General features: G+C 49.1%; 1 protein-coding gene across 3 annotated transcripts in view; it reads right to left on the reverse strand.

Annotated features, from left to right (window-relative positions):
• Positions 1–13,336: 13,336 nt before the first annotated feature.
• LOC146075584 (CD209 antigen-like protein C) overlaps positions 13,337–19,098 on the reverse strand; it is a 52,162-nt gene continuing 46,400 nt past the window's right edge. For all 3 annotated transcript variants that reach the window (XM_083184958.1, XM_083184957.1, XM_083184955.1), the window contains one exon: positions 13,337–16,733. In XM_083184958.1, coding sequence (XP_083041084.1) covers positions 16,601–16,733 — 133 coding nt within the window. In that variant the 3' untranslated portion in view covers positions 13,337–16,600. The remainder of the gene's footprint in view (positions 16,734–19,098) is intronic.

Below are 19,098 nucleotides of genomic sequence, written 5' to 3' on the forward strand. Positions count from 1 at the left end.
CGTAGCTATCAACACATCGCTTTTCCCCCCCTATGGTGAGCAGAGAGATTGCAGTCCTATTATTTAAGCGTTACACAGTCAGATGCATGCACGTGTCATTCATACCCACTTATGTAAAAATAAAGACTCGGACAACTGCATTTGGCATGAAAGGGGTCGGCTTTTTATTTATTTGAAGAGGAAGGCCTATTTATAACTAACTCTTAATAAAAGGTCCCTTCCTCTAAACTAAGGTGGCGGTGAGAAGAATGGTTAAAAATATGGACAAAAATGTATGCTAAAAATGATATAACTCAAATAAGAAAAAGGGGGGCCAACTGCCCTGATGGCCAAGGATTGACCATCTGCCACTATCCTTGGCCACCTTAAAATTAAGGATTGGCCTTCTGCCACTATCCTTTTCAAACGAGAAAATAACACCAACATTAAATTCAATCTACTAATGGGCCAACTGCCCCACAATGGTCAGGGATCGACCATCTGCCACTATTCCGGACATGACCCAATCGGTAATGGCAGAGCTGATTACTCCACCCCAATAATTGGGCCAACTACCCGTCAATGGTCAGGGATCGACCATCTGCCACTATCCCTGACCACGGCACAAATGGCAAAGCTGATTACTCTGCCGCCTACGGGAATAATAATTGGACCAACTGCCCCATAGCAATTCATATAATTACGACAGCCAATCATAAAGTGGTGTGTGGACCCACCAGGACCGGTGATGCCCACCTTTGTGAGCTGATATACATGCCTAGCCACTTATATGACTAAACTGTCCTTCAACCAATATTTTAAATATAAGCAAAACATATAACCATTCTGAATCAGTCACCAATAAAGCTGACGCAATGGGCGAGATTTAGTGGAATTACCTTTTTTTTTTTAAATGCGATTTTCTCCCAATTCGCCCTATATCGCACTTTTTAAAAATTGCACTTTTGTTGTGAATTCGCATATTTAATAAGATGCGATTTTGCGGAAAAAAAGCGCGATAAAGTGCGATATAGTGCGATTTTTAGCCATGAAAATGTGCAATTTTCAGTCATGAAAATCGGCACATTTTCAGAAATGTGCGATTTTGTGTAAAAAAAAAAAAGTGTTAAAAAAAACGGCGTGGGGTCCCCCGTCATGAGCATAACCAGCCCCGGGCTCAAAGAGCCGGTCCTGGTTTCATAAAATCATGGGGCTGAACAAATAGCCTTCCCCAGGATTTTATTAAACCAGCACCAGGCTCAAGGGCCGGACCTGGTTCCCAAAAAACGGGGGACAAAATGAGTAGGGCTCCCCTGTATTTTAAGAACCAGCACCGGACCCAACCAGCCAGCAGGGTAATGCCACAGCCGGGGGAGACTTTTTATACAAGTCCCCCCGGCCAAAGCATTCATCCCTCTGACTGGTCAGCATGGGCAGGGGTCCTGGGGGAGTGGGGACTCCCCCCAAAGAAGGGGTCCCCCCCTCCAGAGCTTACCTGTCCATGCTGAAGCCCGGGGCTGTCCTCGATGCCCCTGGGCGGTGGGCATACCGGCAGTATCAAATCACCCCGGGGTCGGCAGCCCAGGCAGGCAGGGGGTCCCTCCAGGTCCAGGGTATAGGAAGTCGTCGGCCGGGTCCCTCTAGCGCATGGGAAGTAACCGGCGAGACACCGCCGGTTACTTCCCATGCGCTTGAGAGGGACCACGCCGGCGACTTCCCATACCCTGGAGGGACCCCCTGTCTGCCTGGGCTGCCGGACCCCGGGGTGATGTGATAGAGCCAGCCCAGACCATACCTGTCTCTCCCGCCACCCGCACTAACCCCCCGGAGCTGCCTCTTAGCCACAGACTCTCCTCCCATCACCCGGACAGCGCTGCAGCTGCTGCTGCCAGGGCCGCCCGAATCCCGGACATTGTATAGTCCAGGGCAGCCACCCGTCCGGACGCCGGCCTGAATTACCGGACTGTCCAGAGTAATCCAAGACGGGTGGTAACCCTAGTCACAGCTCACCCGCGGCATTGAATATAATATACCCCAATATATGTATACTATTTGCCTAACCCTCTCCTCCTGACCTGTAGCCTAACCCTCCCCCTAGAGCCAAACTCTCCCCTCTTGTAGCCTAACCCTAATACTAATGTCAAGTTGTTGTCAACATTTTAAAAGCCTAAATTGTAAATGATTGTCAAGTGTCAACGTTATGGCTGCATCCATTCCCCAACAACCTAAACAAAACACCTGTGGCAGTAAGGCACTCACTGACTCACCATGCAGCAATGCAGCACGGTGTGACTATGACGGAGGAGACTGACAGTCTGACAGGCCATGGCCGAGCTGGTGGAGTCTGACCAGTGTAGCTGGCTGAGCGTGGTGGAGGCAAGGGTGGTGAAGGAGGCTGAGGGTGAAGGAGGCTGGGTGGAGGAGACCGCTGACGTGGAGGGGTGCCGCTGACTAAGCTTGGTCTGCCTTGCCTTGGTCAGAGGCTGAGCGCGCAAAATAACGGAGGAGGAGCCCGGGATCCTGGAGGAGGTGGATTCAGTGACACACACACACTGTCTGTGTGTGTGTCCGTCTGACTCCCGAGTCCACCTCCCTCCTCTCAGCGAGCGCTGCGGCGGAGTGAGTGACTGACTCACTCATCATGACTCTGCGCCGCCCCCCGCCTGCATCCCCTCCTTGAAGAAATCATCACGGCCACCCGCCCGGCGCTGCTGCACAGTGCTGCAGCGCACTTCTGCCACCTCATAAACAAGCGGAGGGAGCCGGGCGGCCGGGGCGGGCAGAGAGGGGGACTTTTTCCCAGACTATGTATAGTCTCCGGACGCCGGTCTAAATTACCGGACTGTCCGGAGTAATCCCGGACGGGTGGTAACCCTAAACTAATCTGACTGAAAAGAGATGGAACCTTCTAGACATAGGCATATATCAGCGTAGAGCCACTCCCCTGATATTCCACCAACCAATTAAATCAGTACTCCCTTCACACAACGTTCCTCCCCTTAAAAGCTCAACCCCCACACGCCAGTGTATATGATTCCTTGTTATATGCCCATGCTGGTAAGCTTATGTTGCTTCGGATAAACTAGTTATCCTCTGCAATCTTTCTGCACATCAGGCAGAGGAAGCAAGGCAGGATTAACAATGTGGCTGATGCAGCTCCAGTTACTGGTCCCCCACTGAATATAGGCCCATGGGAACCCCCTGCAATGCAGCCAGGGCTGACAGGAAAATAATGTCACCAGCAACAGCCCACTTGCTCACCTTCTGTCCTGGCTGTCTGAGGTAGCATTGCCAAGTTACCCACACCCCAACCTTCCCTGTTTGAAAGGAAGGTTAAGGGGACAGAGGGAAGGTAAGTATACTTACTGGACCTTTAATAGGAATACCAGAGTCAGTATTCTGCTTGCCCGCATTCCTACCACTGGCCAGCATGTATTCCACTCAAACAGGGGGTTTCACCTGTTCTCTAATGAGCCAGTCCAAACCTGTCAGGTGTGCGTGTGTGTGTGTGTGTGTCAGTAAGTCTTCCCTTCATAAGGGAGATACGTACCATTCCGGGACCCCTGCAGCTACTACGCCTTTGGCGGCCCTCTGTCACTTCAAGTGTGGGTCTGGCTCGTGAGCCAATTAGATCTTGTGGGACGGAAGCCGCCGTGAGTGGCTGCCATGCCATAAGCTCTGAACAGCTTATGAGCCAGCACCACATTTGAAATGGCAAAGGTCTGGCTGAGGCACAAGTAGCTGAGACGCGGTAGTTTCAGGGGGTAACGGCAGAGTGTCTCCTCTCTGAAGGGGAAATACCACAATGCCACCTGAGGTGTGGCAGTTGAGGCACAGTAGCTACAGGGGATTGGTTTCTCCCCTCTGAAGGGTGGCACCCAGGTGCAGGGGCACACCAACCACACCATGCTAGTTGGCGCCTTATGGACGGTCAGTGGCCTGCAACAGGGCAGCATATGCCGGAGTGGTGTGACTATGCATTATGCATAAGGGGCACTGGTGGGGGCATTATGTATAAGGAGCACTGGTGGGGGCATTATGTGCAGGGGCACTGGTGGGTACATAATGGGCAATGATCATTACTGTACGTTACCTTGTAATTTTTTGTTTGTTTTGCACAGCACTGCGGACACTTTGTGGCGCCTTATAAATAAACAAACTACTACTACTGTGTGCGACATAATGTGTAATGGGCATTACGGTGTCCGGCATAATGTGTAATGGGCATCACGGTGTGTGGTGCAATAGGCATTATGATGTGTGAGCGCCCGAACCCCTGAGCATGCCCTAGCCCCCATCCCCCCCCCTCCTCCTCTACTCCCAAGCCACTCTAAACTTAGTGGCTGGAAAAAGTCACAACACATCGGGACTATCCCATGAAAATTGGAACAGTTTGGAGGTATGAAGTAATACTGAATAAAGCACCTGCTACAATAAATTACTTATTTACTTCATACCTCCAAACTGTCCCAATTTTCATGGGATAGTCCCGATGTTTTGTGACTGTCCTGCATCCCACCCATGGCCTGCAGTGTCCCGCTGTGAAAGGCAGTTGGGGGTCCCCCCTGTCACTTGCTGCCCTGTTTAGCAGGCAGCAGGGAATAGACTCTGTGCCTTGAGAGCATCCGTGTGAAGCAACGCCCCTTTCTACTGATGTCACAAAGCTTGTCAGGGCTGCGCGCAGGAGTCCCAAGCACTGCAAACAAAAGTTGGGAGGTATGTTACTTAATTAACACATTTTTATCATTTTTTTATACAATTATACTGAATCTAGTCTAAATGCTCTTAATTTTATAAATTTGTGTAAAAAAATTCTTCCCTCTTCTGATGGTGGCTCGAATGCTCCTGCGCATTGTCAGTAATGCAAATGTGCAGGGCCCAGCTGTAAACGCCTTCAGGCCAATTTCTTCTTTGGCAAAGCGATCACAGCCTGAATCGACAGGTGGTGGCATGCCCACAAAAATGGTGTCCGTGCCCATAAAAATGCTGGTAGGGCCCAAGCTAATGCAGGCCTTCCTTTGCCTGTTCGGGGAGGGTGCATAACTTCGGCGCCTGCCCAATTTCGCTTCAAACCCAGCAGTCGCTGAGTGATTCCTGGGTAACGTGGCAGCTGCGAGAGCCGGGTAAAGGAGGAGAAATCCTTCGATGGTAAGTAACCGTTGAAAGATTTCTCCTCTGTGTGGGGGTTAGGGAACGGATGTGCACCTGTACCTAACTTGCCTACTTGAAAACTGGTTTCAGGGAGATTATAGTTGGTAATAGAATTTTGCAAAGTGCTCCATTGAGGGGGGGTGTCATGCTCCACCCAAAGGGTGTGTCTACATCCATATATGGAGAGATTGTGAAAAAAAGATTGTGGGTGTGCACTGCTACATCTGAGAGGAATATTTTAACATGACTTATATCCAAATATAGATGAGTCCCAAAGCAGTTAGTAAGCGCTACTATATTTGGTAAAGTGCTGGGAAATTGTGCTGATGATTCAATGTAAATGTATCTGTCTCTCATTCCTTTTTCACCAATAAATGTAATAGTGTAATGTGGGCTAGGTGAAATGAGGGAGATTGCTAGACTAATGAGGGAGAGAGGGAGATTGCTGCTATTTCAGGGAGCATCCTGCAGAATGCAGGAGGGTAGGCAACTATGACCCGTACACATCCGTTCACAGCACTGCACAGGGGCTCTGATGGCGGGGCTGTGCTAACCTGCTCCCTGGGCTTTGAACACATGCAGCCCAGCGAGCAATAGGAAGCACAGGCGCTGGTATGGCACCGAAGTGGCAGGCCGCGCGACCGGCGACCCGGCACAACAGGGGGGGGGGGTAGTTGGGCTGGTATCGCCGTCCCCCTTTTCACACCTGGGGGGACAAGGGCAGCCAGTGAGGCACCTGGGGGGATGGCGTGGCCGGGAATGGGTTAAAAGACAGGGGCAGGGGAGGAGGCCGGGCACACAGCACTGGAGCACAATCCCACCCACCCCTTTTTATGGCATAAGTGCGTGATGAGGTTTATACATGTCAAGTCGATACTGTAATGCTAAATTTTTACAGTATGTGCTATGTCGCAGTTGTTGCAGTGATATTTTGTATGAGTTATGTACTATGTCACAGTGGTTGCATTGATGTATGTTGCAGGGCGGGAAGAGGCGGTGCGCAAGGCAGGCGGAGGAGGGGAACCAGCTGAGGTGGCAGATTCACCCTTGGCACAGTGCCGCACGCCAGGCTCCAGCTTCCGACGGCGGGCCATCGACTGCGCACCAAGCAAGAGTGATCTGTGGGGGCTGACTCCCGAAAACAGGATGGGGGGCGTTGCCGAGGGCCAACCACATAGGTATGTGGCACGCCCCGGTGCAAAATCAATAACCGGTATTGATTGGCTCTTGCACCTTGCCCACCGCTCTCTGTCCTCACCCTGCAGAACTTTGCTTAAGGATTGTGAATAAAACTATGGCCAATGATTTGAATAACGTAATGACTGCAATAGGCATGGAGTGGGTTAAACATCCAAGGCTGTTGTGTGACCTAGGGAAGCATGTGACTCGGGGGTCCAATCAGGGCCGGCGCCACCACTAGGCAAATCTAGGCCACTGGAGGGCGGTATTTTGCCCCCCCTTGCCGCCCGGGTACCTGTCCTGCGGCGTATATGTGCGTAAAATCTGGCGGCAGCGGGGGGTCCCTGCAGTCAATAAGAAATAATGAGTGGTATCCGCCGGGCTATGCGGAAGCGCTTCTGTTTTGGAAACACTGGCCGCACGCTGATTGGCTGAGATTCAGCCAATCAGCGTGCGCCGTGCGGCCAGTGTTTCCAAAACAGAAGCGCTTCCACATAGCCCGGCGGATAGCGCTCGTTATTTCTTATTGACTGCAGGGACCCGCCGCCGCCGCCAGCTTTACAGCGCCGCAGGACAGGTACCCGGGCGGCAGACACCGGGGTGCCCCCACCCCGACTTGCCTGGGGCGCTCTGGTGCCTTGCACCGGCCCTGGGTCCAATAAGGACTTATGGAAGGGCAGTGTTAGCTGGGATATCAGTGCAGGAAAGGGAGGAGTCTTCCTCTCTTTCCTGAAAGTTTTCCCTCCCTCCCTCCCTCCCTTGTGTTATTATGGTTGGGTGGGTGTTTAGTTGCGTTGGCTGATAGGTGGGAAAGAACGGCAGGTTAATAGAATTAGTTCTTATTCAAATGATGATGCTACGTATATGTTTGCTTTTCGGGGTACTTATGTAGTATCTGGGCGCCCGATTTTGTGATTGTATGCCTTACCTTAAGGCATACAATCAGATGCGATTCGACACAATTTTTCGGCAAAATCGCATCGAAACTGCATGCGAGATCGCATGCAATCCGATGCAATTTTTCATAGGATTCAATGTTAACAAGGTCCTGTTCATTTCCCCACTATCCAAGTGGGCATAGAGTTGATTTTATATAGTGTGGCGAGCGCAGCGAGCTACCGAGCCCGAAGCGTGGCGAGCGCAGTGAGCCCCGCGAGGGGACGCGGAAAACATTTTATCTAATCCGCGGCCACTCGTGGGGCTCGCTGCGCTCGCCACGCTATATAAAATCAACTCTATGCCCACTTGGATAGTGAGGAAATGAACAGGACCTTGTTAACATTGAATCCTATCAAAAATCGAATCGCATCGGATTGCATGCGATCTCGCATGCGATCTCGCATGCAATTTCGATGCGATTAGATTTTCCGACCCAATCTTAAAATCGGGCGCCCAGATACTACATAAGTACCCTTTTCGGTGCGCTCGCCTCTCATTGGCTTAGGCCTTTGCTGGATCACCCGCTCAGGGACAGCGACCCCACCCTGATGGGTGGGTAGTCAAGGCAGTAGGTCGAGCGGATATCGCTTGTTAGGGTAGGCTTGATTACGTATGCAGATTGTGTGGGTGGAGCTTAGTTAATTAGCCGTTCTTTCTGAGCCACCATTAATAAATTAATCTAGCTTAAAAGTGCTAAAATAAATAAGCTAACAATTTCTGCCAAACCTAAGTCTCCGAGTCTTTATTTCAGGTTTAGTTTGTAAGTTTTGAAATGTGATGTATATACATGCTATATGAGGTCACACACATCAGATGCTAGGATGTTTAAAACCCAAAGCTTGTCTCAGAGTATGATTTCGGGGGGAGGGTTGATTGGGACGGTTTGGCAGGGGCACAGAAGGCCGCCCTCTCTCGTTTAAGTCAGTTGCAATGAGTAGTTAATGCTTTTCCTATCCTCGCACATGGCAAACACATTCCAGTCTGATCACATGACAGGGGAAGATGCTTACAGGCATGACAGGATGCGAGGTGACTTGTGATATGCACATTTGATAATAAACAACCCATGGAAATTCCAACCCAATGTTTGTTGCATAACTTTCATGCAAACCCTTGATGATATTTGTTGTGTCAGTGGAGAAGCCAGCAATGTTATCAATAGGTAACTTACAGTAGGCACTATTAAGAGAATTTCGTTCCCAGGAACACAGAATTTGCACTTGAGTCAGCAGTTTCTATCACACTTTACTTTTCATATTAACTTTACAAAAACCTACAAACACTGTGAGATGTTTTAATCAGGGGCGTAACTACACTAAGGCAGCCACCGCCAATGCTTGGGGGAGCGAGTGGCAGCGCTGTCTGTGTGGGCGCCGGCATTCAGCACTTTATACTGCCGCTGCCCACCCCGCATCCAGGCCCGGCGCAGGGGGGGTCAAGGGGGACACCTGTACTGGGCCCCAAGGGTCAGAGGGGCCCCAAGGGTCAGATATGAGGGACACGTACAGGGAGCATGGGGGCTGCTGCACCAATATCCCTCCCCTTTCCCTTACCGAGTCCCGCTCCGATTACGCTGTGCCGGCCTTTACAAATCACTGGACACAGAGGACGTTCGCGGAGCAGCCCCGTCTCCTGCCTGCGCCAGCAACTACTGCAAGGCAGTGGCATCAGCTGCCGTCAGCCCCCTGCAGCCCCACCGCTGAACTGTCCCCGTCAGGAGACATGCTGTGTCCGCTCAGGAGCCCCGCTGCCAGTCATTAGCGCCGCTGCCTGCCCAGCAATATGCGCAGCCTGCGGTGCAGTTGGAGGGAGCAGATGTCAGAGGATACGAGGGACATCCCCGTCCCGATCTTCTCCTGGCAGTGATGGGGTTCATGCACAGTCCGAGTTGGCATCCACACTTACAAAGTTTCTGCCAAAGGCTGACGGCCCTTGGTCCCTACAGCTAAGAGACATCCTGTCTGTACCAACAGTGAGTACCCATGGGTCATAGAACCCTTCCCTCACCATTTCACAGTATGTCAAATGTATATATGTGTATGTACTGTATATGTATGTGTAGGTATATATGCTTATGTATGTATGTATGTACATGTGTGTGTGGGGGGGGTTACATATATATATATATATATATATATATATATATATATATATGTTTATATGTGTGTGTAGGTACAGTATATGGGATACATCTGGATGACAGGTGTTGGGATGCCAGCGGTCACAATACTGACACCAGCATCCCAAAGGAGGGAATCCCTCCCCCTGCCCCCCTTATCCCCCCTTCCTGCAGCCTAGTCCCCCTCCCCTACCAGCCTAACCCCCCTACCCTAGCAGCTTAACCCTCCCAACTAGGGCCTAACTCTCCGCGCTAGCGCTTAACCATCCTCACTAGGTAGGGGTAGGGCGGGACCCCACAGATATCAATGTATGGGGCCCCAAGATTTCTAATGCCAGCCCTGCCTGCATCCCCGGCATAGATTCCGGTCCAGTCCCACCGACCGTCAACTGGTGGCTGGCTCAGCCCACCCATATCAATGCTCGTCTGGCCGGCTCACGATGTGACGTGCTGGCGTCACACCATGCTCTCCCCCGCCCTGCGCTGTACTCCTCCTGAGTCAGTACAGCGCAGGGCGGGGGAGAGCGCGGTGTGATGCCAGCACGTCACATCCCGAGCCGGCAGAGTACAGGAGGAGGCAGGAGAAGATGCAGCCGGGACCCACAGCCACTTGCTGAAGGAGAAGGGGGCACAGGAGCAGGGGCGTAGGGAGGTCGCCGGAAGGTCTGCTCCCTAATGTGATGCCCTGCTTCCCACTGCAGCCTCCACGGGACAATGGCCGCTGCCTCTACGGTACACTGATTGTCTAAATGATTGCTGTCCTTATCTCTGCTTTCTTTATCTCTCTCTGCTGTCCTTATCTCTCTCTGCTGTCCTTATCTCTCTCTGCTGTCCTTATCTCTCTCTCTGCTGTCCTTATCTCTCTCTGCTGTCCTTATCTCTCTCTCTGCTGTTCTTATATCTCTCTCTCTCTCTCTCTCTCTCTCTCTGCTGTCCTTATCTCTCTCTCTCTCTCTCTGCTGTCCTTATCTCTCTCTCTCTCTCTGCTGTCCTTATCTCTCTCTCTCTCTCTCTCTCTCTCTCTCTGCTGTCCTTATCTCTCTCTCTCTCTCTCTCTCTGCTGTCCTTATCTCTCTCTCTGCTCTTTCTGCTGTCCCGCTCTCCCATGTCTTTTCTCTTTCTGTTGTCCTTTTGTCTCTTTCCACTCTTAGTGAGTACATGCATCCTGGCAAAATATATATATATATATATATATATATATATATAAATATATATATATATTTTTTTGTGTGTGTGTGTGTGGGGGGGGGGGGGGGGCGCCACAATTTTTTTAGCAGGGGGGAGCAAAATTTATAGTTACGCCACTGGTTTTAATGCAGAGACAGAAGTTGTTGCTACCACAACAAACGTTCTTTCAGGGTTCCAGGAGAAATTATGTCATAAACAATATGTAACCCTACTTGCCTACCCTCCCAGAGGGTCCTGCAAATCAGGTCCCCCTCCCGGCCCCCCGGGAAAGGGGGCAAGTCTCCCGAATTTTCCCCACAGCCCCTGCCCCCCCCCCCCCCTCCCTGCGGTATAAAATTACGAATTTTGCGGATCCGCTGGGAGGGGGCGGGGCTAAAATGACGTGATTTTAGCCCCTCCCCCATCCAAGGACCCGAAAATTGATGCGGCTGTCTGTCATGGGGGCGGGGCTTGGTGACGTTAGCCTCGCCCCGCCCCCAAAACGAAGCCTCTTCCCGCCCCCCTTTCACTCCTCTCAGGGCTTCTCCCAGAGAGGAGTTTGCAAAAGTCGGCAGGTATGTATGTAACACAATTCATTTAAAACAGGGTTACCTACCTGACCCTGGGTGTGGATCAGTTGGTCACCAGCAAGTTGTTAGACAGTCATTCGGTCGACATGCATTTAGGTCGACATGGGTTAGGTCAACATGGTCATAAGGTCTACAGGGTCATCAGGTCGACATGGGTTAGGTCGACAGTCACAAGGTCGACATGGGTTTTTTCCCAGTTTTTTGACCCAAATGTCATCACAGTCGACATGGACACAGGTTAAAGTTCACCGTGACCCCTCGCATAGCTCGCTGCACTCGCCATGCTTCGGGCTTGGTGCCTCGCTGCGCTCAGCACACTATTTTATTCTCCCACCATGCCCTAGTGGTTGGTAGGGCATGAAATACCGCCTGTCGGCACGTTTAGGCTCAAGAAACAGTGAAAAACCACGTCGACCTTTTGACTGTCGACCTAACCAATGTTGACATAATGACCCAGTCAACCCAACCCATGTCGACCTTCCTGCATGTCGACCTAAACACATGCTGACCTAATGATGTCGACCTAATGACTGTCTAACAACTTCCTGGTGACCCAATGACCGTATCCCCTGATGGTATCCTTCAGGGAGAGAATGCTCCGTTCCTGGACTTCCCTGGTAATGTATGATTGCCATCACCTGTGGTAAAACACCTTTACCTAGCTCACCACAGGTGATGGCAATCATACATTACCAGGGAAGTCCAGAAACAGAGCATTTTCTCCCGCATGGAGAGGGTCAGATAGGCAAGTATGCCTTATTCAGATCTGATCGCAGGACAGATTTGTTTGGAAAATGGGTAAAACCATGTGCACTGCAGGTGGGGCACAAGGCGAAGGACAAACAACAAAACATGGGATCCCCAGCGTCGCCACAATTTCCTAGCCCAACCGACCCTCTGGCCGATAACAAATCTTCCCAGTCCCTCCCCACCTCCCCTGCCCAAAGGGCAAAATAAATATAGGAAATTCTATTCCCTCTCTTGGATGCCAAACTGGCTCCACTCACTGAAGCAATCAACACAGCGGTGAGCCAACTGAAACAACACGCAACTAGGCTGGATGAGGCTGAGGAGCGAATCTCCACATTGGAGGATGAGCTCCAAGAGGCAAAAACTCTCCTCGCTGACCAGACTACCACCATAACAGCGATGCAGGAGAAATTAGAAGATATTGAAAATCGAAACCGACGTAACAATCCGCGCCTAATCGGAGTTCCTGAAACGGTCAAGCCCAAAGACCTACTGCACCTGATAAACACTTGGTTACCTGAAGCCCTAAACATAAGAGTGAAAGATGGTCCTATCATAGTTGAAAGGGCTCACAGAATAGGCCCAGAGAAAAGATCCTCACAGCATCAAATACCAAGACCAGTCATCTTTAAGCTAATAAACTACCTAGACAAACTAAGAATCCTGGAGGCCTATCGGAAAAAGAAAGATGTGTTCTATGAGGAATCCAGATTACTCCTCTTCCAGGACTTTTCGTTTCAGGTCTCATCCGTCGCAGAGAATTTACAACAATCTGCAAGGAACTATTTGACCGTGGAGTGAGATTTGCCCTACTCTATCCGGCAAAGCTAAGGATCATCCATAATGACAGGCCGATTTATTTTGACGATATTCAACCAGCCAAGAACGTCTTACAGTCCCTTGATGGGGAGTTGGGCTGAAGACTCTACACCGGCACCACAATATTCGTTAAAAACGTAACTATGCTTTATCTCTTCCACCATGGGGCTGTTCCTAGAACCTCCTGATGGTTTAGTTTTTGTTACTTATTTCTTTGTTTCCACACTACTAAGTTGGCTGTTCATCCTGCAACCAATATTTAGGTCACGTTTTGATACACATGCGGCTGATTTGCCGAATGCGTATTCATATCTGTTTACTTCTTATATTACAAGGGGGGATATGTTAATCCCCCGTGTTGGGTACAAAAAGCAAGAAAATGTACTGTGATACATGTCAAAGTAATTTCATTGCTGATTTCTGTAAATGATGCTCTATATCTAACCGTACTATATATTATGTTTGTCCACTGCAAGGCTGCTAGTTTTCATGTTAATTCAAGTGTTTCCTATCCTGACGGCTGGGACAAGAGGGGATGTCTTAAAATATATAAATCCATAATTGACACACATAGAAAAGGTATTGGTTAATATGGCAAACACCATTAAGATAGGTAAAACTAACATAAAATTACTGACGTGGAATGTGGAAGGCCTAAACACACCGATAAAGAGGAAAAAAATACTTTGACACCTTAGGACCTTCAAACCTGATGTAGTATTTATTCAGGAGTCCCACTGGAAAGCGGGAGGTTCTAATGTCTTAAGAGATAAATGGCTAAAAGATTTCAAATACGCTTCTTACAAATCAAAATCGAGAGGGGTACTAATATTATTCAGTAAAAACCTGTCTTATGAGATTACGCAGGAATGGGATGATCCAGAGGGCAGATTCTTGTTTTTAAAGGTCACCATGGAAGGTGAAAAATATACTCTGGTCTGTCTATACGCTCCTACCTGCCCAAATGCTGCATTTTTTTCAGATATGTTCACCCACTTACAAGACTGGGCGGAGGAACCGCTAATTATCGGTGGGGATCTTAATATCACAATGGATCCAGCACTGGATGCCACTGATGTTAGCATTGGTGGCAGCCGCAGACAAGGACCCCCCCCCTAGTTTATCTTTACTTATAGACAATTTACAATAATAGACTCTTGGAGGTTTCTCCACCCTACATCAAGGGAGTACACCATCTACTCCCACCAACACAAATCCTCATCAAGACTAGACTATTGGCTTGTCCCCAAGTCATCATTATGGTCACATGCACCTGCTGTATGTAAGCCCCGCCCCCTGAGGTCAGATTTTACCTCAGCACTGCAGAATGGAGGAAGCTGTGTCTGTGTCTGCCAGATCTTTGCATGTGCTCAACACTGAATTACTCACAAATCCACCTGCTCAGAGCCGGCCCTAGGCATAGGCATACTAGGCAATTGCCTAGGGCATCGGCATATGCCTAGGGGCGGCAGACTCTCAGCCAAATGTCAGCACCTCCGGCTCTCAGCTGCACGACCGGCGCCGCGCCCACCCACTCACCTGCACGCATGCCCAGCAGCCGCTCCTCCTCCCATAATCCTTTGCAAATTCAGTTTGACTTCAAGCACTACAGTCACTTGGCTCACCACCACACACTCCTCCTCCCAGTACCACTGGAAGAGAGAACTTCATGGGCGGACTGTGGCGCAGTACAGATCTATATTTATAGTGAGTAAACGCAACATCCATATATATTTTAACTATTTAAATCAAACATTTGCATGATCTTTTACTGAAGGGCACCCTGGTGGCTAAACATTATGGGCCTGATTCTGATTGACACGCTCCCCTGTGCGTTCGCACAGGGGAGCGTGCACAAAGCTGCGAATGGATGTTTATTCTAATGCGTGTGTGTATGTGTGTGTTTGGGGGGGGGGGTACCTAAATCTTGCCTAGGATATCAAATTGGATAAGGCCGGCGCTGCACCTGCTGCACCCCCACGGCACACATCTTACAAGTGAACGCCCAGTTACACCCACAATACCACAAGTGTATGAGATTAGTTTAATTCCCCTGCAGTTGCACATTCTTGTACAATGTGCATGAGATTTTGACTATATAGTCAAAATCTCATCTGGATCTCATGCAGATTGTATGCGTTTTAACCCTTGCGATCCCGATGCGTTCTCCCGTATCGCAGCCAGAAAGTCTTAGCTGCATAGACTATATAGTGCAGATCTGCACTATATAGACTAAATTGAATGCATAGTCTAAATATATTGTATGCAGATAGTCTAAATTGTAATATAGTCATGATTGTACAAGTGTGTACACACCATAACACAGATACAGCTGCTAAAAATCCTTTAAGGCCCATACACACTGGGCGACTTCCAGCTGAAAGCAGATCAGTTTTGCCACTTGAGGTGCCCACTCCCGCATCATCCGCAGCCAATGTGCGCTCATCTGCATGAGCGATGGGGTGGACGGCTTTCCATACCAGTACTTTGCATTAAGTCATTGCTTTCTTAGTAATTCTCCTGGCATCACAGCTTTTATATATAACAAATACGAGGACACAATATTTTACATTTCATATCCTAGAAAATAAACATGTACAGTACTGAAACGATAACAAGAAATGATGATACAGTAGGTCTAGCACACGTAATCAAGCGTTTCCCTGCTATGAATATTTGGTTTGTGTCCTTCTCATTTGTGCTCAAGAATACAAGAAAACATGAATACATACAACACAAAGGCCGCCTGTCCCCCATACTGATTTCTACACTAATAGTTGGGAACATGGATAAGATTAAAAAAACTATGTGAGCTGAAATTTGATCAGGCCATAAACTGTACTGTAGGCCGGGGGTTCCCAATCTTTTTTCGGCACCCTATCAGAATTTTTCCAAGGCACAAAAATATATATAAAATTAATTAGATTGTGTTTATATGCGCTTCTTAGGGTCAGTTATGTGGTAAAGGGCAGGATTGGCTGCTGATTGTACACATTTTATGATTGGCAGCCACCAGCACTGGTTTTGTCCATAAATATTTGATCATAAATAATAATACTTGCCGACTTTTAAAAACTCCTCTCCGGGAGAAGCCCGGAGAGGAGTGAATGTGGGGCGGGACGAGGCGAAGTTTCGGGGGGCGGGGCGATATTGACGTTGCATAGCCCCGCCCCCACGAGAAGCAGCCGCATTAATTTGCGGGTCTGTGGATGGGGGAGGGGCTAAAACGACACAAAATTACGTGATTCGTGTCATTTTAGCCCCTCCCGCGGACCCACGAAAATCTGCATTTTATACCGCGGGGAAGGGGGGGGGGGGGTGCCGTGGCTGTGGTAAAAATGCCACGGCACCCCTCCTGGCCCCACCTTCCCGGGGAGCCAGAAGGGGAACCCAATTTGCGGGACCCTCCCGGCCATTCTGGGAGGGTAGGCAAGTATGTAAATAATTTGAATTGGTCCAGGACCACCAACCCGTGGCACCCTTGCCAGTGCTCCGAGGTACCCCAGGGAGCCACGGCACACAGTTTGGGAACCACTGCTGTAGGCGATTCATAAAGGAAAACATGGTATTTTATTGTAATCTGTTCTAAATGTACTTGTTAGCTGAGCTTCAGCAAAAGTTTAAAGATTCACAGAGCAAACCAGTTCTGCGTGACGGCCGCAATGTTTTGTTTCAGAACAGCACATTGCGGCCATCAGCACTGCTCCCTTGTACCCCATAGAGATGCATGAGAAATCTTGTGATGTCGGTGCCTACTGTAATATTGATTTATGTGGCGTTATGTTCCGTGGCGTATCACGCAGAACTCAAATAGCCCTTAAAGGGACGGAAAAGGGGTCTATTCTGGGTTATATAGATGCCCTTTGTATGACAATGATTTGGACATGGCTCGTAACATTGCTCTTGGTCAGCAGTTGGCCGATCTCTCGCAGATGAAGTCTATTGTATTCCCACAGTCCAAGTCGTTCCATCCTCCCGTTATCATCTCTGTACAGTGCTCACGATTGGCGGCATTATTTGGTTCACCCTTATTCCAGTTACTGCAAAGACAAGACACAATAGAGCTGATACACAGCCGGGAGCAAAGCAAATCTATAGGAGTAACTGTGCACCGGGACAGACCATGCTGCAAAGCAAATACTGGCTGCTTTTGCATGTAGCCCACCCACACTGTGCAGCTTTATTTGTGCACTTCTGTCCAATCCATTTCTCTCTGCACATTTTAACTCTCCCATGTGCAGTGTAGGGCAAGATAGGGAGCCTGTGATCACTGCTGCTCTGTGCATGGCATCTAAGTGTATTGCAGTGCTCCTTGGAATTGCTGATAACAGAGAAAGTGTTGTGAGGCCAAGCCCACTGAGACCACGCCCCTTCTCAGTCCAGGTCCCTCCCCCTTTCCAGACGTCCTAGCAAACATCCCAAATCTCCCAGCTTAAAAATTAAGCTGTGGGCAGATATATTGAGCCTGGAGGAGAGATAAACTGGAGATAAAGTGGAGATAAATTGGAAGGGGATAGCGCACCAGCCAATCAACTCCCAACTGTCATATTTCAAACACAGCTGATTGGCTGGTGCGTTATCTCCTTCCACTTTATCTCCTTGCTAGGCTTAATACATCTGCCCCCAGGTGAGTTGAGTAATTCCACTGACAGGAATGGCTATTTTTTTATTTATTTTTATTTTGTTTGTGTTTTTAACCCCTTCCCGACATTTGACGTACATTTACGTCATGGTCGGGATGTACTTCCCGACACATGGCATAAATGTACGTCATGCCATTTAACTGTTACCGCGTCTATAGACGCGGTGACAGAGGGACGATGTCTGCTGTCCCTGACAGCAGACATCTTCCCTCATTGCCCAGGGGGGGCAGCGATGCCCCCGCCCATCGGCGATCGCTGTGATTGGCTGTTCAATGTGAACAGCCAATTACAGCGTTTTCTGTGTACCGGCGAATAACGTTCGGCGGTGACACAGGGATCGGTGGTGATTGGTGCTGTTAAGTACAGCACCAATCACCACCGGGTGTAAGGGTGTCACTGGTGGTCACCCCACCTCACCCCACCTGCCCCCAAAGGCTGTGATTGGTCCGTCGGACCGACGGACCAATCACAGCCATTACACCTCAAATAAGATAACGCAGACAGCCCTGCAGCCGCCATTCCGGTCAGGAACAGCGTGCAGAGCGGTCTCCGTGCCCATCTGTGCCCTATACTGACCTGATCAGCGTTGGTGGCATCCGTGCTGCCAGCTACTGGTTGCTTCCTGGTTGCTCTTGCTTCCTGTCTGCTTGTGCTGCTGCTGCAGCGTCATTGTGTCAGAGATATAGATATTGTGTGATATAATTTTGTATCTGCTGCCCCCCTTTTGTGCTGATCAGTATAAACTAACTGATCAGCACCTTTTTTGGGGTGCAGGGTTTTTTTTTTATACATATACCCTGTCAGGTTGCACCCACAGTTGTGTGCCTGCTGCCCCTCACTGCTAATCAGTGTTGCATCACTGATCAGCAGTTTTTTTTTTTTGGAGAGTGCTGTGGTTTTTTTTTTTTAAATTGTTTTTACACCCACGGTGCTTTTGTGGGTGTCTTGTGGCTGCTGAGCGCTGATCAGTGAGGTACATCACTGATCAGCATTTTTGGCACAGGGTTGATCTATTTTTTTTTTTTTATCAAATTTCTGTTGCCTTTGACTCATCAGCAGTTATTTTAAAAAAAATTTTTTGGGAGAGTGCTGTGGGTTTTTTTTTTTAAATTGTTTTTACACCCACGGTGCTTTTGTGGGTGTCCTGTGGTCGCTGAGCGCTGATCAGTGACGTACATCACTGATCAGCATTTTTGGCACAGGGTTGATCTAATTTTTTTTTTTTTATCAAATTTCTGTTGCCTTTGACTCATCAGCAGTTATTTTAAATTTTTTTTTTTGGAGAGTGCTGTGGTTTTTTTTTTTTAAATTGTTTTTACACCCACGGTGCTTTTGTGGGTGTCCTGTGCCCGCTGAGCGCTGATCAGTGACGGACGTTACTGACCAACATCTGTGCTCAATTTTTGGCGCAGGAGCTTTTTTTTTTCTTTTAACTTACACGTGTTAAAGCACTACATACACACTACATACCCCCCGTGTTGAAATAAAGTTTGTACCCCCCCCCCTACACTATACACGTGTTGAAACACTACACTTAAAAATAATAAAAATGTCCCAATCATCGCAAAGACTGTTTTCAGCGGAGGAGGCATATGCCCTTCTTGCCTCTGACACTGACACAGCCAGTGAAGTAAGCGATGAATTGGCATTTGTCTTAAGCTCCTCTTCCTCCTCTAGTGATGAGGGACCCCCTCAAAGACGCCCCCGTAGAGCAGCTGAGACCCCCCCCAATGATTGATCTCGTATGGACCCCACCACCAGA

Source organism: Crinia signifera, chromosome 4 (genome assembly GCF_055691185.1).
Source record: "Crinia signifera chromosome 4, ASM5569118v1, whole genome shotgun sequence".
NCBI lineage: Eukaryota > Metazoa > Chordata > Amphibia > Anura > Myobatrachidae > Crinia > Crinia signifera.